The sequence below is a fragment of the Lolium perenne genome, chromosome 1 (assembly GCF_019359855.2).
Source record: "Lolium perenne isolate Kyuss_39 chromosome 1, Kyuss_2.0, whole genome shotgun sequence".
Lineage (NCBI taxonomy): Eukaryota > Viridiplantae > Streptophyta > Magnoliopsida > Poales > Poaceae > Lolium > Lolium perenne.
Window position 1 is genome coordinate 47,713,279 of NC_067244.2, and position 15,157 is coordinate 47,728,435.

General features: G+C 46.4%; 2 protein-coding genes across 2 annotated transcripts; both read left to right on the plus strand.

Annotated features, from left to right (window-relative positions):
- Positions 1-7,406: 7,406 nt before the first annotated feature.
- Positions 7,407-10,938, plus strand: LOC127348896 (clathrin light chain 2). Its single transcript, XM_051374761.2, has 3 exons — positions 7,407-7,799; positions 9,888-10,041; positions 10,139-10,938. The coding sequence occupies exons 1-3, from the start codon at positions 7,489-7,491 to the stop codon at positions 10,583-10,585; spliced, it is 912 nt and encodes a 303-aa protein (XP_051230721.1). The 5' UTR covers positions 7,407-7,488; the 3' UTR covers positions 10,586-10,938.
- Positions 10,939-12,655: 1,717 nt separating this feature from the next.
- LOC127330879 (putative F-box/LRR-repeat protein 9) lies at positions 12,656-14,502 on the plus strand. The gene is made up of 2 exons (XM_051356951.1): positions 12,656-13,044; positions 13,884-14,502. The coding sequence occupies exons 1-2, from the start codon at positions 12,656-12,658 to the stop codon at positions 14,500-14,502; spliced, it is 1,008 nt and encodes a 335-aa protein (XP_051212911.1).
- The last annotated feature ends 655 nt before the right edge of the window (positions 14,503-15,157 follow it).

Below are 15,157 nucleotides of genomic sequence, written 5' to 3' on the forward strand. Positions count from 1 at the left end.
TGAGCATCCGTTGATGAACGAGAGGTGGAAACACTTTTGACTACTCCGTCCCACTCCGGATCTTATGGTTAACACGGGTATTACGGCACAAGAATCACTGGCGACATTTGTTGTTTAATCCTAGATGGATACAAACCCGTGCAATGGAACCTCCACCATATCAACACAATCCATGGTTCCATTGCCCACCACATAGTCATATTCATAGTTATGAAAGTAGTGGTTTTGATTTTTGTGCAATAGTGATAACCATAATACTTTGCAAGTAATTTGATAAAAATACTCAAATGACATGAGCAAGTGATGAACTTGCACAACACTGCAAAGTTTTGCAGTTGGAAGGTGTGGACTGACCCTTGTCCTCTGTCTCTGAAAAATAGCATCATTGTCCGATAAGGGCAATGGTTAAAGAAGCAATTATGCATGATTCCATTTTTAGGGTTTGTTTCCCCCCTTCCGATGTCGTTATTATTTCATGTAAGAGGTTAATACTAAGAATAATTTGAGGATACTTGATTTATAGTAAAATACAACCTTGAAATGTTGTCAAGGTGTTTTTAAAGTCCAAATACATTAATGGACTTATTTTCATTATAGAAAATTAGGTATGTGATTTAAATGATTATTTAAATCATCAAAATAGGACTTATTCTTAATTGTCTTCAAAAATTCTCTTTGATATTTTATTTAAATAGAGAATTTTATGCTGATCGTTTTTCATATTTTTAAGTTATTTTTAAGAGCTTTTAATAATTTTCTATTGAATTTCAAAGTTTCATGTTTTTGTTGAATTATGAAAAGTCCTTTTTGCCCCTGGGCCCACCTGTCAGGTTGGCCCAGTGGGTTGGGCTAAACCAGCTCGGGTCCAACCGACCCGAGCGGTCGCTCACTCGCCCACCACCTCGCGCCGCCTCGACCTAACCCTAATCCTCAATCTCGCTCTGGCGACCCGCGTCGCCCGCATCGTCGCCGGCCGATTCCGGCGATCTCCGGCCGCCATGGCCCTCGCCATGGGGCGCATCTGCACCGCCACGCGACGGCGCACCAGATCCACGGCATCGATCTGGTTCTTAGCCGCCCCTTCGCCGATCCCCCTCTTGTTTGACCGCACGGTGGTGCGGTGCTCACCGGCGCCTCAGGCGTGATGGCGCCGCCGGGCCTTCGCCGCCGAGGTGCGGAGCGCTGCGGCGCTCGTCGAGCCTGGCCTGGCACGGCCAGTGCCGCCGTGCCTTCGGCGCGCGCCGCCGTGGCCGCCACGGCTACGCCTGCCGTCTGCTCGCTCCAGGTACATGCGCCGCCTCGCTCTTACCCTCTGTGCTTGTTCTTCCTTCCCTTCTATGTGCTCTGGCCATGGTTTTCCTCCTTGTGGAGGTCTGCCATGCTGTTGTTGCTGCTCTGCTGCGCTTAGCTCACTGCTGCTACGTATGCTGCTTGCTGTGTTACTATTGCCATGCTTGCTCATGCTGTTCATGATACTGCTGTGCATTTGCCATGGATGCTGGCTACTGTGCTATGCTATTGTGTTCTATAATTTGCTGTTGTAACTCATGAGCTCTTGCTCATGAGCATACTGTGATGCTTTGCTTGATTCATTTATTACTGCTGTTGCTATCTTGCTTCTGCCTCTCCTGTGTGTGCAATTACTTCTCCCTGGCTTGATCATAATGCATGATCCTTGCCTTTGGCAAGTGCCAGTGTTCCTGGTGTGCTATCTCTGTGCTTTAAATCATGATCATGCTCAATTGAGCATTGTTACTGACTTGGCAGCTCCATCCTTTGATGGAGTGCTTCTGGATACAATCATAAAAATGGTTTATGGTTAGTCTGTGATTCAATTGTTGCTTATCTGTGGCTGTTTATTTTATGTAGTTCATGAATTGATGTCAGGTTTGTCTCTGACAAGCACTTGCTTAGTTTGACAAGCACTGATGATCCAGTGATCATCTGTTGCATGTTATTTTGCTCACTATCTAGTGTCAGTGCCTATTTGATGCTCCTCTTGGTGTCTGTGTGACACACATACCTGTGCTAGTGTGAGCTGTGGTTGGCTCAAGCAATTACTATTGCTTGCAGTGATCAATTGGATCCACTGCAAGGCTCTGGTGTATTGATTACTGATAAATTCATTTATCTGTGTTGTCTTGCTTGGCTAAATGGATAATTGATGTGAACTGCTTGCAGTTGTGATCATCTGACAGTTAATTTGATTGAGCTAGAAGGATGCCAACATCTGTTGGGAACCCTGGCTCCATTTTGAACCCATCTGGGTGATGATATTAATGCATAACTTCTACGTGGGGTTTGGTAAAGTGGTTGAGGTGGCCTGTCGGCAATTCCTTGCTTTGCAAGGGTAGCTCCCACCTGTGTTGGCTTGCTGTGATTTGGGAAATATCTCACTGGAAGAATCCTTGTGGTTTTTCCAGTTTCCTTTGATGTTGATAAACAAGAATAGACACTTTATAGTCTATCTGTCTGATGGTGTAGTGGCTATAGGTGCTAAGTGAAACTGACTAGCTAGATAGGATTATCCCTTGTTGGATTTCTTTGATTATGTCACTGGTTTGGCATAGCCAATGTTCCTGTGGTGCTTTCCTATTTGTTTCTCTCTTGTTCACTTGCACCAATTTGGCCAGTAGCCATATGATGACTCACATATAGGGTTTCTACCCTTGTGGTGTGTTTGAGATCATGCCTGTGCAATTTATGAACAAAACCATCTGGTTTGTTCATGATGAAGTGTATACCTCACTCCAGCTCCTAGATTAAAGTGTTGTTGTAGAGGATTTGCTTCTGGTGATTTGCTTGACTTGCCCTGCTCCTCCTTGTGGCTTGTGATTCTTGGTTTGGTTCAGTGGTGAGGTTGGACAGGTTGAACAAAGACCTTTGTTCTTCTTGTTCTAGGCTGTTCTTGGTGTTCTTGGTGACTTACCACTGTTCTTTGTCGTTGGATGAAGCAAATGGCTAGGGTTTGGCTCTGAAAAGTTTAAATATGGTGCTCTTTTGCTCTCCCTGGTCGACAGCTTGGCCTGGTCATTTTGGTGACTCTCCCTGGCTGTGTATGTGCTGGTGGACATGCACACTGCCTTGTGAGCTGCCTGTGTGGTTCCTGGTTGAAACTTGGTCCATTTGGTGGATCAGCTCGGCTGATCTTGATAATATCCTCTCAACTTCTCATTTTATTGCTAACCTGCCAAGTGGCAATGCCACTTGGCATAACACTTGTCTTTGGTCTTTGTTTGTGTGATTACAGGGAACAATGTGATACTCTGGATGAAGATCAAGATCCTCTTGGCAAGATCTCCATGATGATCATCTTGTGTAGTTTAGGATAGATCGTTCACTTGTAATTTTCTTTTATTTTCTTTCTTCTATTTTTCCCATTTATGTAATGTGTTGTATTAATCATTTATTTCTCTTAAGAATATTGTAATGACAATGTAAATTGTGTGATGATCAATAAAGCTCAAAGTTTTCCCTAATGAGCTTTACTTTATTTTAATTGCTCATATTGTTTATTATTTATAATTTACTTAATGAATTTCCTCACAATTCATTATTTAGAGTAATTATTTAATATTTGAATTTGAAATTCAAATTCATCATTGGTTTGAATTCAACCATGTCACTTTATTTAGAATTCAATCATGCAAACTCTCCCCTCTCTTCTCAAAATCCTAAACTAGTGAAGTGAGATGCAAGTTTGTCGCACTCTCGAAACCCTAACCCTGTAAGGTGTCGAGAGAGAAACTTGTCCCCCTTCGATACAGTTTTTGTTTAAAAGCGCAAAATTTCCCCAGAATTTACCATGCAATGCACATCCCTTTCTAAAATCTACCCCTCGATCGTCTCTAAACCTAGGACATTACACAGAGATACTATGATAGAGTTTGAGGAGATACAAGGCTAACCAAAACAAATACTGAAGATAGTATTTAAGTTGATCAACTCATGAAGAATAAAGAATCTACCACATAAGATCATATGATCGTGCGATATGGTAAGCTTTATCAATTATGTTTAATGAGCTAACCATTATATATGAGCCTTTGTGTTTTCTATATGGGTTATGTATTTTTTTCATGGACATGCATCAAAAGTAAGATCTCATATATGTCATAAGAGGATGACATCAAGTGGTGATCGTAATCAAGTTATGGAGCCTTAAGAAACTTCCACTCCTATCCTTCGTAATCTTGGTGGAAGAAACAGAGAGAACCCTAAGAAACTCTCAGCAAACATGTGTGTCCAAAGTGGAAACTGAAATTCATCATAAGAAATCCTCCTCCTTGTGTACCATATTGTCCACATTGTCACTACCATTGTTACAAACTCGTCGTGGATAGTGACTCCGGCATAAGAAACAACTATTGCATAGCCGAGGGGTCTTCCGATCTGCTCATGTGTCCGACCATTTCCTCATTAGCAAGAACCCAAACACATCCATGCTTTTATTTCATCAGTGATCATACTATAGCTTCAACCATATTCATATTGCAGATTGTCAACCACTTGGAGATAGTCTAAAACCACAATGACATGTTGAAGGTGTAAATCAACTGCTAGTGTCATTGCCTCCATGCATGCCATGACCTCGAGGGTCGGAGATGCCCTTGATCGCCAATGTCGATGCTCCACAGAACACACCATATGTCCCCCTAAAAGAGTGCCTACATAACCACCAATTTTTGTGTTGGAAACGACCACATAACATTGATCTTCATGAATCCATATCGCGGTGGTATCTATTTTTGATGGATGTACATGTTTAGCTCTAGTTCTATCATTCAAAATCCTGGTAGAAGAAACCAGAGAGATCCCTCAAGAAACTCTCAACAAACCATTGTGTCGATAGTGAGAATTGGAATTCATCATAAAAATATTCTCCTTCTTGCGTACCCGATTGCTCACATTGCCACTGCCGTCGTTACGAACTCCTCAGGAGATAGTGACTCCAACATAAGAAGCAAGCATTGCCTTGCCGAGGGGGTCTTCCCGATCCGCTCATGTGTTCGACCAAGTACTCATTAGCAAGACCCGAAACACATTCAGTGGCCGTACAATCAATTAATGAGTGTCTTCAAGAATCCTACTCACCACATATAGAGCATGAGCTCGTCTTAGCCATTTGTTGATGGCATCAAACATCTCCAAATGGGAGAGACTCGTGCTCGAGTCGCCATAAGAAGACATTTATAACTTGGCAGCAACCGTGACACCGTAGAGCCAATTGCATCATGTGGGCCAAAACATGTGACCCAAACCAGCCACCTCACACACACAAAATGATTCACGGACATGGCAATTCCATCTGGGAAATGGTAGGCCCAAATTTAAACCAAGTTGACCATAAAACTGATGCTTTGTCCATGGATCCTAAAGATAATGGCCTTCTGGCTCGGCCATTTTAACAAATCGGAATGGCTAGAAATTAGGCGTCTGATTTTTAGTATGTATCAGTCGACGCTTTTAGCCTTTGAATTTTGCCTCGTGATTTGTGCAGAACGTAGTGAGTTACCACTAGGTTGAAACTAAGAATTTAATGAGTTTCAACTAGGTTGAAACTGATAATTAGTACTATTTTTATAAGTTACAACTATATTGAAACTGAGATTTGTCACATGACATCAGCCGACTGAGACCTCAGTCGCCTGAGACCTAGACTCGCCCTTAACAAATATAAATTTTCTTAGAAACTTTATTACTCTCTCTGTTTATTAAATGAATGTATCTATGCATTAAAGTATGTTTAGATACATCTAAATTTAAACAAACTTAAAATATCTTTTATTTAACAAAATTAAATCTAACTTTTTTGGCATCGTCCATCCTCTCTCACTGTAGGGTCGAGTGGGCTACGGCTAAAATCTTTGGTGGTCTTGCCGTTGTACAGCTTGGGCTTCGCCGTTAGGGCATCTCCAAAGGGGCGACGTAAATCAGACGTCCAAACTGGCTACACACGTTTGTTTGCGTCGACCCGCAGACATGAAAATATTCACTTTTTACCGCATGCACGTTTGCGTCTAGAGGTGTCCCAGCGGCCCAACGCATTTGGCCCGCCGAAACAGAATTTAACGTTCAAACACCAAAATAAATAGGTTTAAAGTACTTATTTATTGCATCTAAATATTTAAAGTCTACATGAAAATGAGGTGATATTGATGACTACTCAATGTCTTCGTGGCTAGCCAATACCCGCTGGTGCTCAATTAAATCCTTATGTAGGCATTTGGACATGTTGTCGTCAGTGACTTCCACATTTATATCCAGATAATTCTGCCAGCTTGATTCCCCAGGATTTGGCGCAACCAGCTCACCGTGAAAATCCATATATGCTCATTATGGCCATGAGGACACTCATCCTCAACAATCATGTTGTGCATGATCCCGATGAAGAATTGCGCATCGAGCTTCAAGCACACCAAATACCCACTCTGCATCTTTCCTGGTAGCTTCGTGCATCTTGGCAAACCTCTTCGTTTTTTCCGTATTTGGATTACGGATAATCTTCACCAGTGTGACCCAGTCAGGATAGATGCCATCATCAAGATAATATGGCTTGTTATATGCATTTCCGTTGATCTCTTAGCTCACATGAGGAGCTTTGCCTTCTATAAGCCGGTTGAAAATCGGAGAGCGGTGCATCACATTGATGTCATTGTTGGAACCGGCCATGCTAAATAATGAATGCCAAATCCATAAATCTTGCGATATTTGCGGAACTTCTTGAGCGACTTTTATTTGTCTATTTCCGTGGGTAGCAACTACGAATCAATGGTGGCCTACAATGGCGCCCCAAAATGAATTCGGGAACCTACCGATGCAGTTGTCCGAACAGGTCCTGAGCGGCGAGGCGGGTAGCAGGGAGGTGCCCACCAAAGACGCGGAAGATGCGGTCAAGGGGCTAGAGATTCTACCCGGCTCTGATCATGTACTCCGGCCCGACGAGGGCCGACAGACGTTGGGTATTGCACTGCGGTGCGCCGGGGTGGGGGTGGGGTGGCGGCATCACCAAGGGCTGCAAGGAACGGGAAGAGGAAGCAAATTCGCACGGTCGATTTCGTTATTCCTGTTGTGCGAGGTAGGGTTGGAATACTAGATCACTCGGCACGACCACGCAGACGCATACACGACGTATTTGGACAGCGTTTACGTCTCAGCGGACAACTCGGTCACTATGCGTCGCGCCGCTAAATCTAGGCATAGTGTAACGCATATTTCAACTGCATGGTTTGAAATAGTCGCTCCGCATCCGTTTTGCATCGACCCATTGAATCTATAAGCATCCCGTTCAGCACAGGGAAGAAAAAAAAGAAAGTCAGATCCGTCTAAAAATTTGAAAAATCTTTAATTTTGTGCTGAAGTTTGACGAGAAGAGTGGAATTGTCTCTCCAGACTCCTCTCTCTTCCACGCCAAGCCACATAGATCACCACCACACCACAACCACCTTCCCCTGCATCCGAGCTCGCTCCAGATCCCGACCCGACGCCATGGCCACCGCCTTCGACTCGCCGGCCTCCTCCCCGGCCGCCGCGCCCTTCCACTCCTCCCCATTCCTCAGCTTCGACCCCGCCTCCCCCTCCGCCGCCGACGTCCCGGCCTCCCCCGACCCCTACGCCTTCCGCTCCGACGCCGACGCGCACCCCTTCGGCATGCCCGAGTCCAACGGCAACGGCCACTACGCCGCCGCCGCCGACGACGACGAAGGCCTCTTCACCGGCTCCCACGACGCCGGGCCAATCCTCCCGCCCCCAGCCCAGATGGGCCACGACGAGGGCATCATCCTCCGCGAGTGGCGCCGGTACGCCCCTTGCTTGCTTCCCTCTCTCGTTAGAACCCACGTCTCGGCCGGCTCCGTGGTTTGTTCTGCTAGATCGTGGCGTGGTGGGTTGGTTGGGGGTCCTAGATCTGCCGATCTGCGCGGCGATCTACATTTTTGGTTCACATTGCCGAGCTGCTGACCTTGCTGTAGCGTAGATTCGCTCGATCAGCTATATGATCATGTGATCCAGTGCCTTCGCAGCTTCAGGACACTAGGATCTTGGCTGATAGGTAGCAAATCAACACACAATTTGGTCAGCAAACAAGCTATGCCATCATGTTCCAGATCATGATGTGATCCATGGCAGTTACCGCTTCAATGGACTATGATTTTAGCTGGATAATAGGACCAATCGATGTACAACTGCAATGGCCAGCGCATCCGTGTTTTCTTGCTCGGAAGTAACTGCTGCGACATTTTGCATCATGGCTTGTCAATGCGATAAAATGGTTGAGCTTGCCGCAACATCTTCCCATGGTTCGCTAAGCTTTAAACATGCCATTGAAAACTAGGCTTTTAGTAGGTCCATCCGGATTTGTATGATGAAACCGCAAGTTCGAATGCCTAGGACCCTGTGTCTAGCTGTATTCTTTGTTTTTCGCCAATAGGGAAGTGAAATTGGCCTTGCTAGATCATGGTGGAAAGTACAAAGTCATGTTCATGCACATAAGCCTGTTTTTTATAATGTTAAAGGTTTTCTAGTTTTCAAACCAGGCTACTTTCTGAGACAAATATACACGTGGCTTCCAGTCATCAAATATAAATATGAAAAACAAATGCATAGGTAGTCAAAGTTTAGAAAGTCTGACTACTTTCATGTCCAAAATGACAGCTTTCTATAAATCAAAGAAGCTCTCCTGATTATGTGAATGTTGTTTTTCTCCAGCCGCGTCCCTCAAAGCGTCCCCAAAGGGATTTGGGGCGCGCCGGACAAAAAAACCGTTCCAGCCGCGTCCCCCAAAGCCCTTTTTTGTCCGGCGCGCCCCCATACGGTGTCCGGCGCCCCGAGCCCGTCCCCGTCCCACAGGGGACGCACCGGGCACGCCGGACACAACGAAAAGCGAGGCGGGGAGTGGCGGGGCCGACGCGTCAGCGGCTCGGAAGCCTAAAACCCGTCGCCTACCTTTAGTCAAGCGACGTTAATGGCGTCCCTGTTTTCCCAGGCGACGCAGGGACGCGTCTCGTCGTGCATGGCCGCGTGGCCGTCCGCGCCGGCGTTATTGCGACGACCCCGAGGACTGCCCAGGTCTGCGGGCGGCGTTCTTGGCGTCCATGAACGACAAGGACGCCTGGAGGGGCGACCTCGACGCGGCGATCGCCTTGTCCATCCGCGACTCCGGCAAGCCGCCGGTGGACCTCACCGACGACGGCGAGGCAGGACCAAGCGGCGCGGTGAAGGACGAGCCCGTCGGCGAGCGCGTCAAGCAGGAGGTCGTCACCGACGACATGTACAACTTCCAGCAGTACTACGACGCCTCCGGCCGCCGCAAGTGGTACTAGATTAGGTTTAGTTTAAATTTAGTCAAATTTCGTTCGAATCTATGTAAGTTTGGACGAATCTTAGTCGAATCTCGTTAAGTTTAAAATTTCCGAATTTTTGTTTGGGGGACGCGACTGGGGAGCGACGTCCCCCAAAGGCGGCACGAACGAAACACGTCCCCCAAACGCTCAATCCGGCGCGGTTTGGGGGACGCTTTGGGGGACGCGGCTGAAGATGCTCTAAGTGTTTTGCTTTCTAGTGTAGTTTGTCTTATGTTTCCTGCAGTGGCTCTATTTGTCTATTTTAACCCATGTGTACCAAGATTTTTAGTTTGCTCTAAAGCCATTAGGAAGTAAATTATGAGATATAGATGTGAGATATGACCCCAGTTCTGACTTCCGGACCACAGATTATTTCCATATAAATTGTTCTATGCCTTATTCTGTATCCTGAACTGCAATACCGGTGCTGCATTAATGGTCTTGCACAGACGTGGCTACTAGAGAATAAATACTGCTGTTTTTATTGCTTGATTTCATCTGCCCTGTGCAAAGTAGATAGATGCTAACACCAACAACTTTGAACAGTCAAAACGCAATCCTACTGGAGGAGAAGGAGAAGCACGAGAAGGAGCTGAGGAGCCAGATCATCCTTGAGGCAGAAGAGTTCAAGAAGGGCTTTGTTGAGAAGCGCAAGCTAAACCTTGAGACGAGCAAGGATCAGAACCGCGAGAGGGAGAAGGTAAGCTATGTCTTAAGATCATGACCTCATGTACTCTCTCTAGCTGTTTGTCAACAACATAGTTACCTGACAGTTTTTTTTTTCTTTCACATGTCAGCTTTTCCTATCCAACCAGGAGAAGTTCCACAAGGGTGCAGACCAGCAGTACTGGAAGGCAATCTCGGAGCTGATCCCGCACGAGATCGCCAACATCGAGAAGAGGACGGGCAAGAAGGACAAGGACAAGAAGCCCGGCATCGTCGTGGTGCAGGGCCCCAAGCCAGGGAAGCCCACCGACATGGCCCGGATGCGCCAGATTCTGCTGAAGCTAAAGCAGACGCCACCCCCGCACATGAAGCCGCCCACCCCACCTGCCCCCGCTGCGAAGGGCGGGGCCAAAGTGGCAGCGGTGCCTGGTAAGGACGCCCCTGCCAACGGTGTTGTCACCGAGACGGAGAAGGCTGCCGCTGCTGCAGCTGCTACCCCCGCGGCTCCAGCTGCTACCCCAGCTCCTCCAGCAGAGGCTGCTATGGCACCGACAGCTGAGCCCAGCGTTGCTGCTTGAGCGAGGAAGTTGAGCTCGGTTGGATGATGATGGTTCGCTGTGTAGTATTGTATTTCGGTGCCTGTAGAGTTGTTCTGGAAGAGAGGAGGAAGGAGGATGAAGAAGGGTGTATATGATAAGAGTTGTTCTGGCATGGTGGGGAGACTACGCGCAGTGTACTGTTAATTTGAGTTTGTTATTGTTGTTATTAAGAGGACTGACAAGCTTTTGTTCCTTAATTGTTATTGCATTTTGTAGAAAGGAAGATATTGGAAAAAATAAGATGTACGGATGCTGTATTAGAGGGTGTGTTTGGATATTTGTAAAAACCTCATCTTTTGCATATATTATATCATTTCGATTTTTCATCTCAATTTAGGTGATTTTTTTTTTTTGCTTACAGCTAAGTACTTGTATTACTCTCGCATTTACCTGGTGGAAGTTCAGTAGCATAATGTGTTATGTTTGCCATTTTGCTCTCGATTGTACATTCATGCCAAATCTTCCTGCTTGAATTTGATCATCCCCTTGCATATATCCTTTAGAGCATCTCTAGCCGCGTCCCCCAAAGCGCGCCGGATTGAGCGTTTGGGGGATGTATTTCGTTGGTGCCGCGTTTGGGGGACGTCGCTCCCCAGTCGCGTCCCCCAAACGCCGCCCCCAAAATTTAAATAGATAGAATAAAACTCTTTACTAATATTTAAATCGGTTCAACATAAACAAAATACATATAATACTTCGAAAAAACATAATTAAATTACATATAAATTATTGTAAACTACTACTTCTTCTTCTTCGATGATGGCCCTGCCTCGTCGTCGTCATCACGGTGGCGCTTCCTGCTCGTCACCTCTTCCGAAGAGGCGGTGTCGGCCGACGCATCGGAGTCCTCCTCGTTGTCGCCGGTGCTCGTCGGCTGCGCCTTGGCCTTGGCGGTATTGGCCTTCGCGTCCACCTCCGCTTTCGCACGGGCCACCGCCGCCTCCTCTGACCCTTGTTCCTCCGTGTCCTCCTCCACGCCCAGCCATTCCTCCGCGCTGTCAAGTGGCGGGAGGGAATCGTCACCGCTGCTGGGCGTCGGAGCTTTCTCCCACCAATGGCGCCATCCAGCAGGCTTTCCCTCGCTGGAGGTGTCGGACGGGAGCTCGGAGATGTAGGTCATCGTCGCTGGAGGTGTCGGATGCGGCCGGTGAAGATCCAAAAGCGCCGACGTACGGGTCTTATTGAGCGCGGGACGGTGGCGCGGAAGTCGAAAAGAGCAGCGGTTGCTCTTCCGAGGAGTCCCGACTCCATTCCGGAGGTTGCCGCGTCGAATGCGACGGTTCCGCTTCCCGCCAACTGCACCGTCGCTACGTAGGCGGTGGCTGAGCTTCCGAGCCGCTGACGCGTCGGGCCCGCGTCGGTTCGCCTCGCTTTTCGTTGTGTCCGGCGTGCCCGGAGCGTCCCCTGTAGGACGGGGACGTGCTCGGAGCGCCGGACACCGTATGGGGGCGCGCCGGACAAAAATAGGTTTTAGGGGACGCGGCTGGAACGGTTTTTTTGGTCCGGCGCGCTCCAAATCCCTTTGGGGGACGCTTTGGGGGACGCGGCTGGAGATGTTCTTAGAATGTGTTGATCTTCCTCTTGCATATATTCTTTAGAGCTCGTTTGGTATCCGGCAATTCATACCAGCCTGTTTGGCAAATGTAGCAACCTGTTTGGGAATTGGCCTTTGTTACATTTGCACTATTTGTTGTAATTTTCCTTAAACTACATAAATAAGACAAAAGATGGTCTTTGTTACCTTCGCTACCGTTGTGATGTTGTCCCACTATAATCTAGAGTACTACTTAAGAAGACAAAGAAGATCTCTGTTACCAAAGCTGCCATAGTCGTGATTTCCGTTAATCTAATGAAGAAGACAAAGCAGGCCATCGTTACATTCGCTGCCACTGTCGGGTTTTAATCGGCGCGCGACGCTAGCTTTCAGACAACCCAGTTTCCAAATCGATCTAAATTCAGATTACTGGATAGCGGTCGGGGATGAATTCTTGTCTCTTGGGTCCCTAGAGACCAGAGTCCAGCGGTTCCCGCCATCACCCGTCGGCGGCCATGGCTCCCGGTGGTCGCAGGAGAAGATCCAAGAAAGCCCTGGCTCTCCACATCTCGGTGTTCAACACCATGTCGTTTCCATGTGGAAGGGACTGGGCGGAGCTGCCCAAGGACGTGCTCCTGCACATCCTCCACAAGCTGGAGGACCAGGTGGAGCTCCTGCTGGGCGGCGCGGCGGGAGTGTGCCGCTCATGGCGCCACGCCGCGCGGGGCGAGCCCGAGCTGTGGCGCCACATAGATATGCGCGGCCAATCCGTCCCAGGCTCCTCGCCGGCGGTCAGCTTGAAGAAGATAGCGCAGGCAGCGCTGCGGCTGAGCGCGGGACAGTGCGAGTCCTTCGCGGCAGAGGATGACGTCAACGACGACCTCCTCCTCTTCATCGCCGATCAGTACGATTTCTCTTCTTAATACCATGCGCCATCCACCGTAGGGTTTTCATTTAATAACTCAGTTGATCAACCACAGGAATGATTCCGGAGATTATGTTTACCGCTTCACATGCCAACAATAGGAAACATATCCCTGAAGATTTCTTATGCCAACGTTCAGAATTAATTGTTGCAGGCTATCTTGCAGCAATTCAGGCATAACTAAAACTTGTTTGCATTTTTTTTTTGATAATGAACGCTTTATTACTCATAAAAAACAATTACACCCGACCTCTGCATAGCTAAGATGCACACAGCCGTTCAAAGAGTCTCAACAAAAAAAAAGTAATGTCTTATCACCTTCGTTCCAAGATACAAGGAGTATTTCGATTGCCTCCGCCAAGCCTTTGAAAGCACAACAAAAACTTATTTGCATAGTTAAAAAAAGAGTAAGGTCTTTACGACCTTCGTTCCAAAATATAATGAGTATTTCGTTTGCCTCCACCAAACCTTTGAACAATAATTAGTCTATCATTACGTACTTTATACTATGTAAAGTTGATATCATTGTATTCGTATCTAAAAGTACATTACTTATGATTATGATTTCTAACACAAACACTTGTTAAATGAGTAATTCTTGGACAAAGCCGTAGTCCAAACGAAATAAAATACTCCATATATTTTGGAATGGAGGTTGTACGTGGCAAATGAGATGAAATTGAATCATTCGACTATTTTTCTTATTCGTTCCTCAACAACAAAATGAGGAGATATTTGCACCCTTCAAATTTTATTCAAAGGGGGAAACATTGCTTCTTCTATTTGAATGCCATTAATACCATGTGCCATCCTTGCAGGGCACCTTTACTTAAGAGCCTTCGTCTGGTCTCATGCTACCGTGTATCCAATGAAGCATTTGTAGAGGCCATACAGAAGTTCCCCCTGATTGAGGAGCTGGAGCTGTCGTCTTGTGTCTGTATCAATGACACCGGCTTACTCAAGCTTGTCGCGAAAGCATGCCCACTGATAAAGCACTTAAAATATTACAAGATAGATGAAGCAGGCTATTCCAGCGACAATGAAGCCTTGGCAATTACAGGAATGCCCAATCTACGCTCCCTTGAGCTTTACAGCGAGGCTGTTAGGAATGAAGGTCTGTTGATCATCCTTGAGAACTGCCCTGGCCTAGAGTATCTTAACATACGCGGTTGCCCTATCAACATGGATGGCAATCTACGAAAGAAGTGTGCCCGAATAAAAGTGGGTGACTATGAGCACTTTCCACGCAACAAGCCAATTAGATTATTTCGTTCTACAAAAACATCTTCAAGTAGAACATACATTAAAAACTCCGGCGAACACGTTAGCGTTCCCCAGTCCCACTACGTCTGCAGGCATGTCAGTGGCAGTGATGATGAGATTGAAGATCAAATGAGGTTTCTTGACATCAAGAACATGCGTAGGTACGCGAGCTAACTTGCAGAATTAGAACTGTTGTGGATCGATCTGATGCATATTGTGCTGCAATTACATGCCTCGATCCGGTTGCTTCCCCCCTGGAATGTATATATGTCCACTCGCTGTGGACCGCCGGTGTTTATTTGTTGCTTCAGTTGTGGCATGATTTTGTTCTTGGGGATTCACTTTTTTCCTTGAAATTTTATACCCTTCTGGTTCCACTTTAAGCTGGAGTATTGCTGTCGTGATCAATAGCTGACCTCCGGAACATGTATAACTGAGAGCAAACAGGACCTGGTCACCCAAGGATGATATTTACTGAGAAAACATTGGAAGTGGCTGCTATTTGAATCGAGAGCCTTCCCAGAAAAAAAGACCTAGTTGACCGGTTGAGCTACATGCAGCTTATTTTTTTGGTTTTTAAAAAACAATATTTTAAAGTTTCAAAACATTCTGAATAAGATCCTGAATGTAGGCAATGATAGGTTCTATAAATGTTCAAAATCTCAACTCAAAGTATCTTGTATTCTTGGTTGTGCAAAAATGACAAATGTGAGAATATGAAGTACTGAGCAATGCAAAATTTGTAACCTCCAAATTTGTTAGATTGTGTCATCAGAAAATGAAAAGGCAAAAAATAAATAAAAATGAAGATGGTATAAAAAAGAAAAAT

What these genes read in the sequence shown, in the direction of transcription:
- LOC127348896 (XM_051374761.2), top strand. Translation starts at nt 7,489, where the DNA reads ATGGCCACCGCCTTCGACTCGCCGGCCTCCTCCCCGGCCGCCGCGCCC. An exon ending in ATCCTCCGCGAGTGGCGCCG is followed by an intron (nt 7,800 to 9,887) that starts GTACGCCCCTTG and finishes AACTTTGAACAG; the next exon opens with TCAAAACGCAATCCTACTGG. An exon ending in AGAACCGCGAGAGGGAGAAG is followed by an intron (nt 10,042 to 10,138) that starts GTAAGCTATGTC and finishes TTCACATGTCAG; the next exon opens with CTTTTCCTATCCAACCAGGA.
- LOC127330879 (XM_051356951.1), top strand. Translation starts at nt 12,656, where the DNA reads ATGGCTCCCGGTGGTCGCAGGAGAAGATCCAAGAAAGCCCTGGCTCTC. An exon ending in CTCCTCTTCATCGCCGATCA is followed by an intron (nt 13,045 to 13,883) that starts GTACGATTTCTC and finishes CCATCCTTGCAG; the next exon opens with GGCACCTTTACTTAAGAGCC.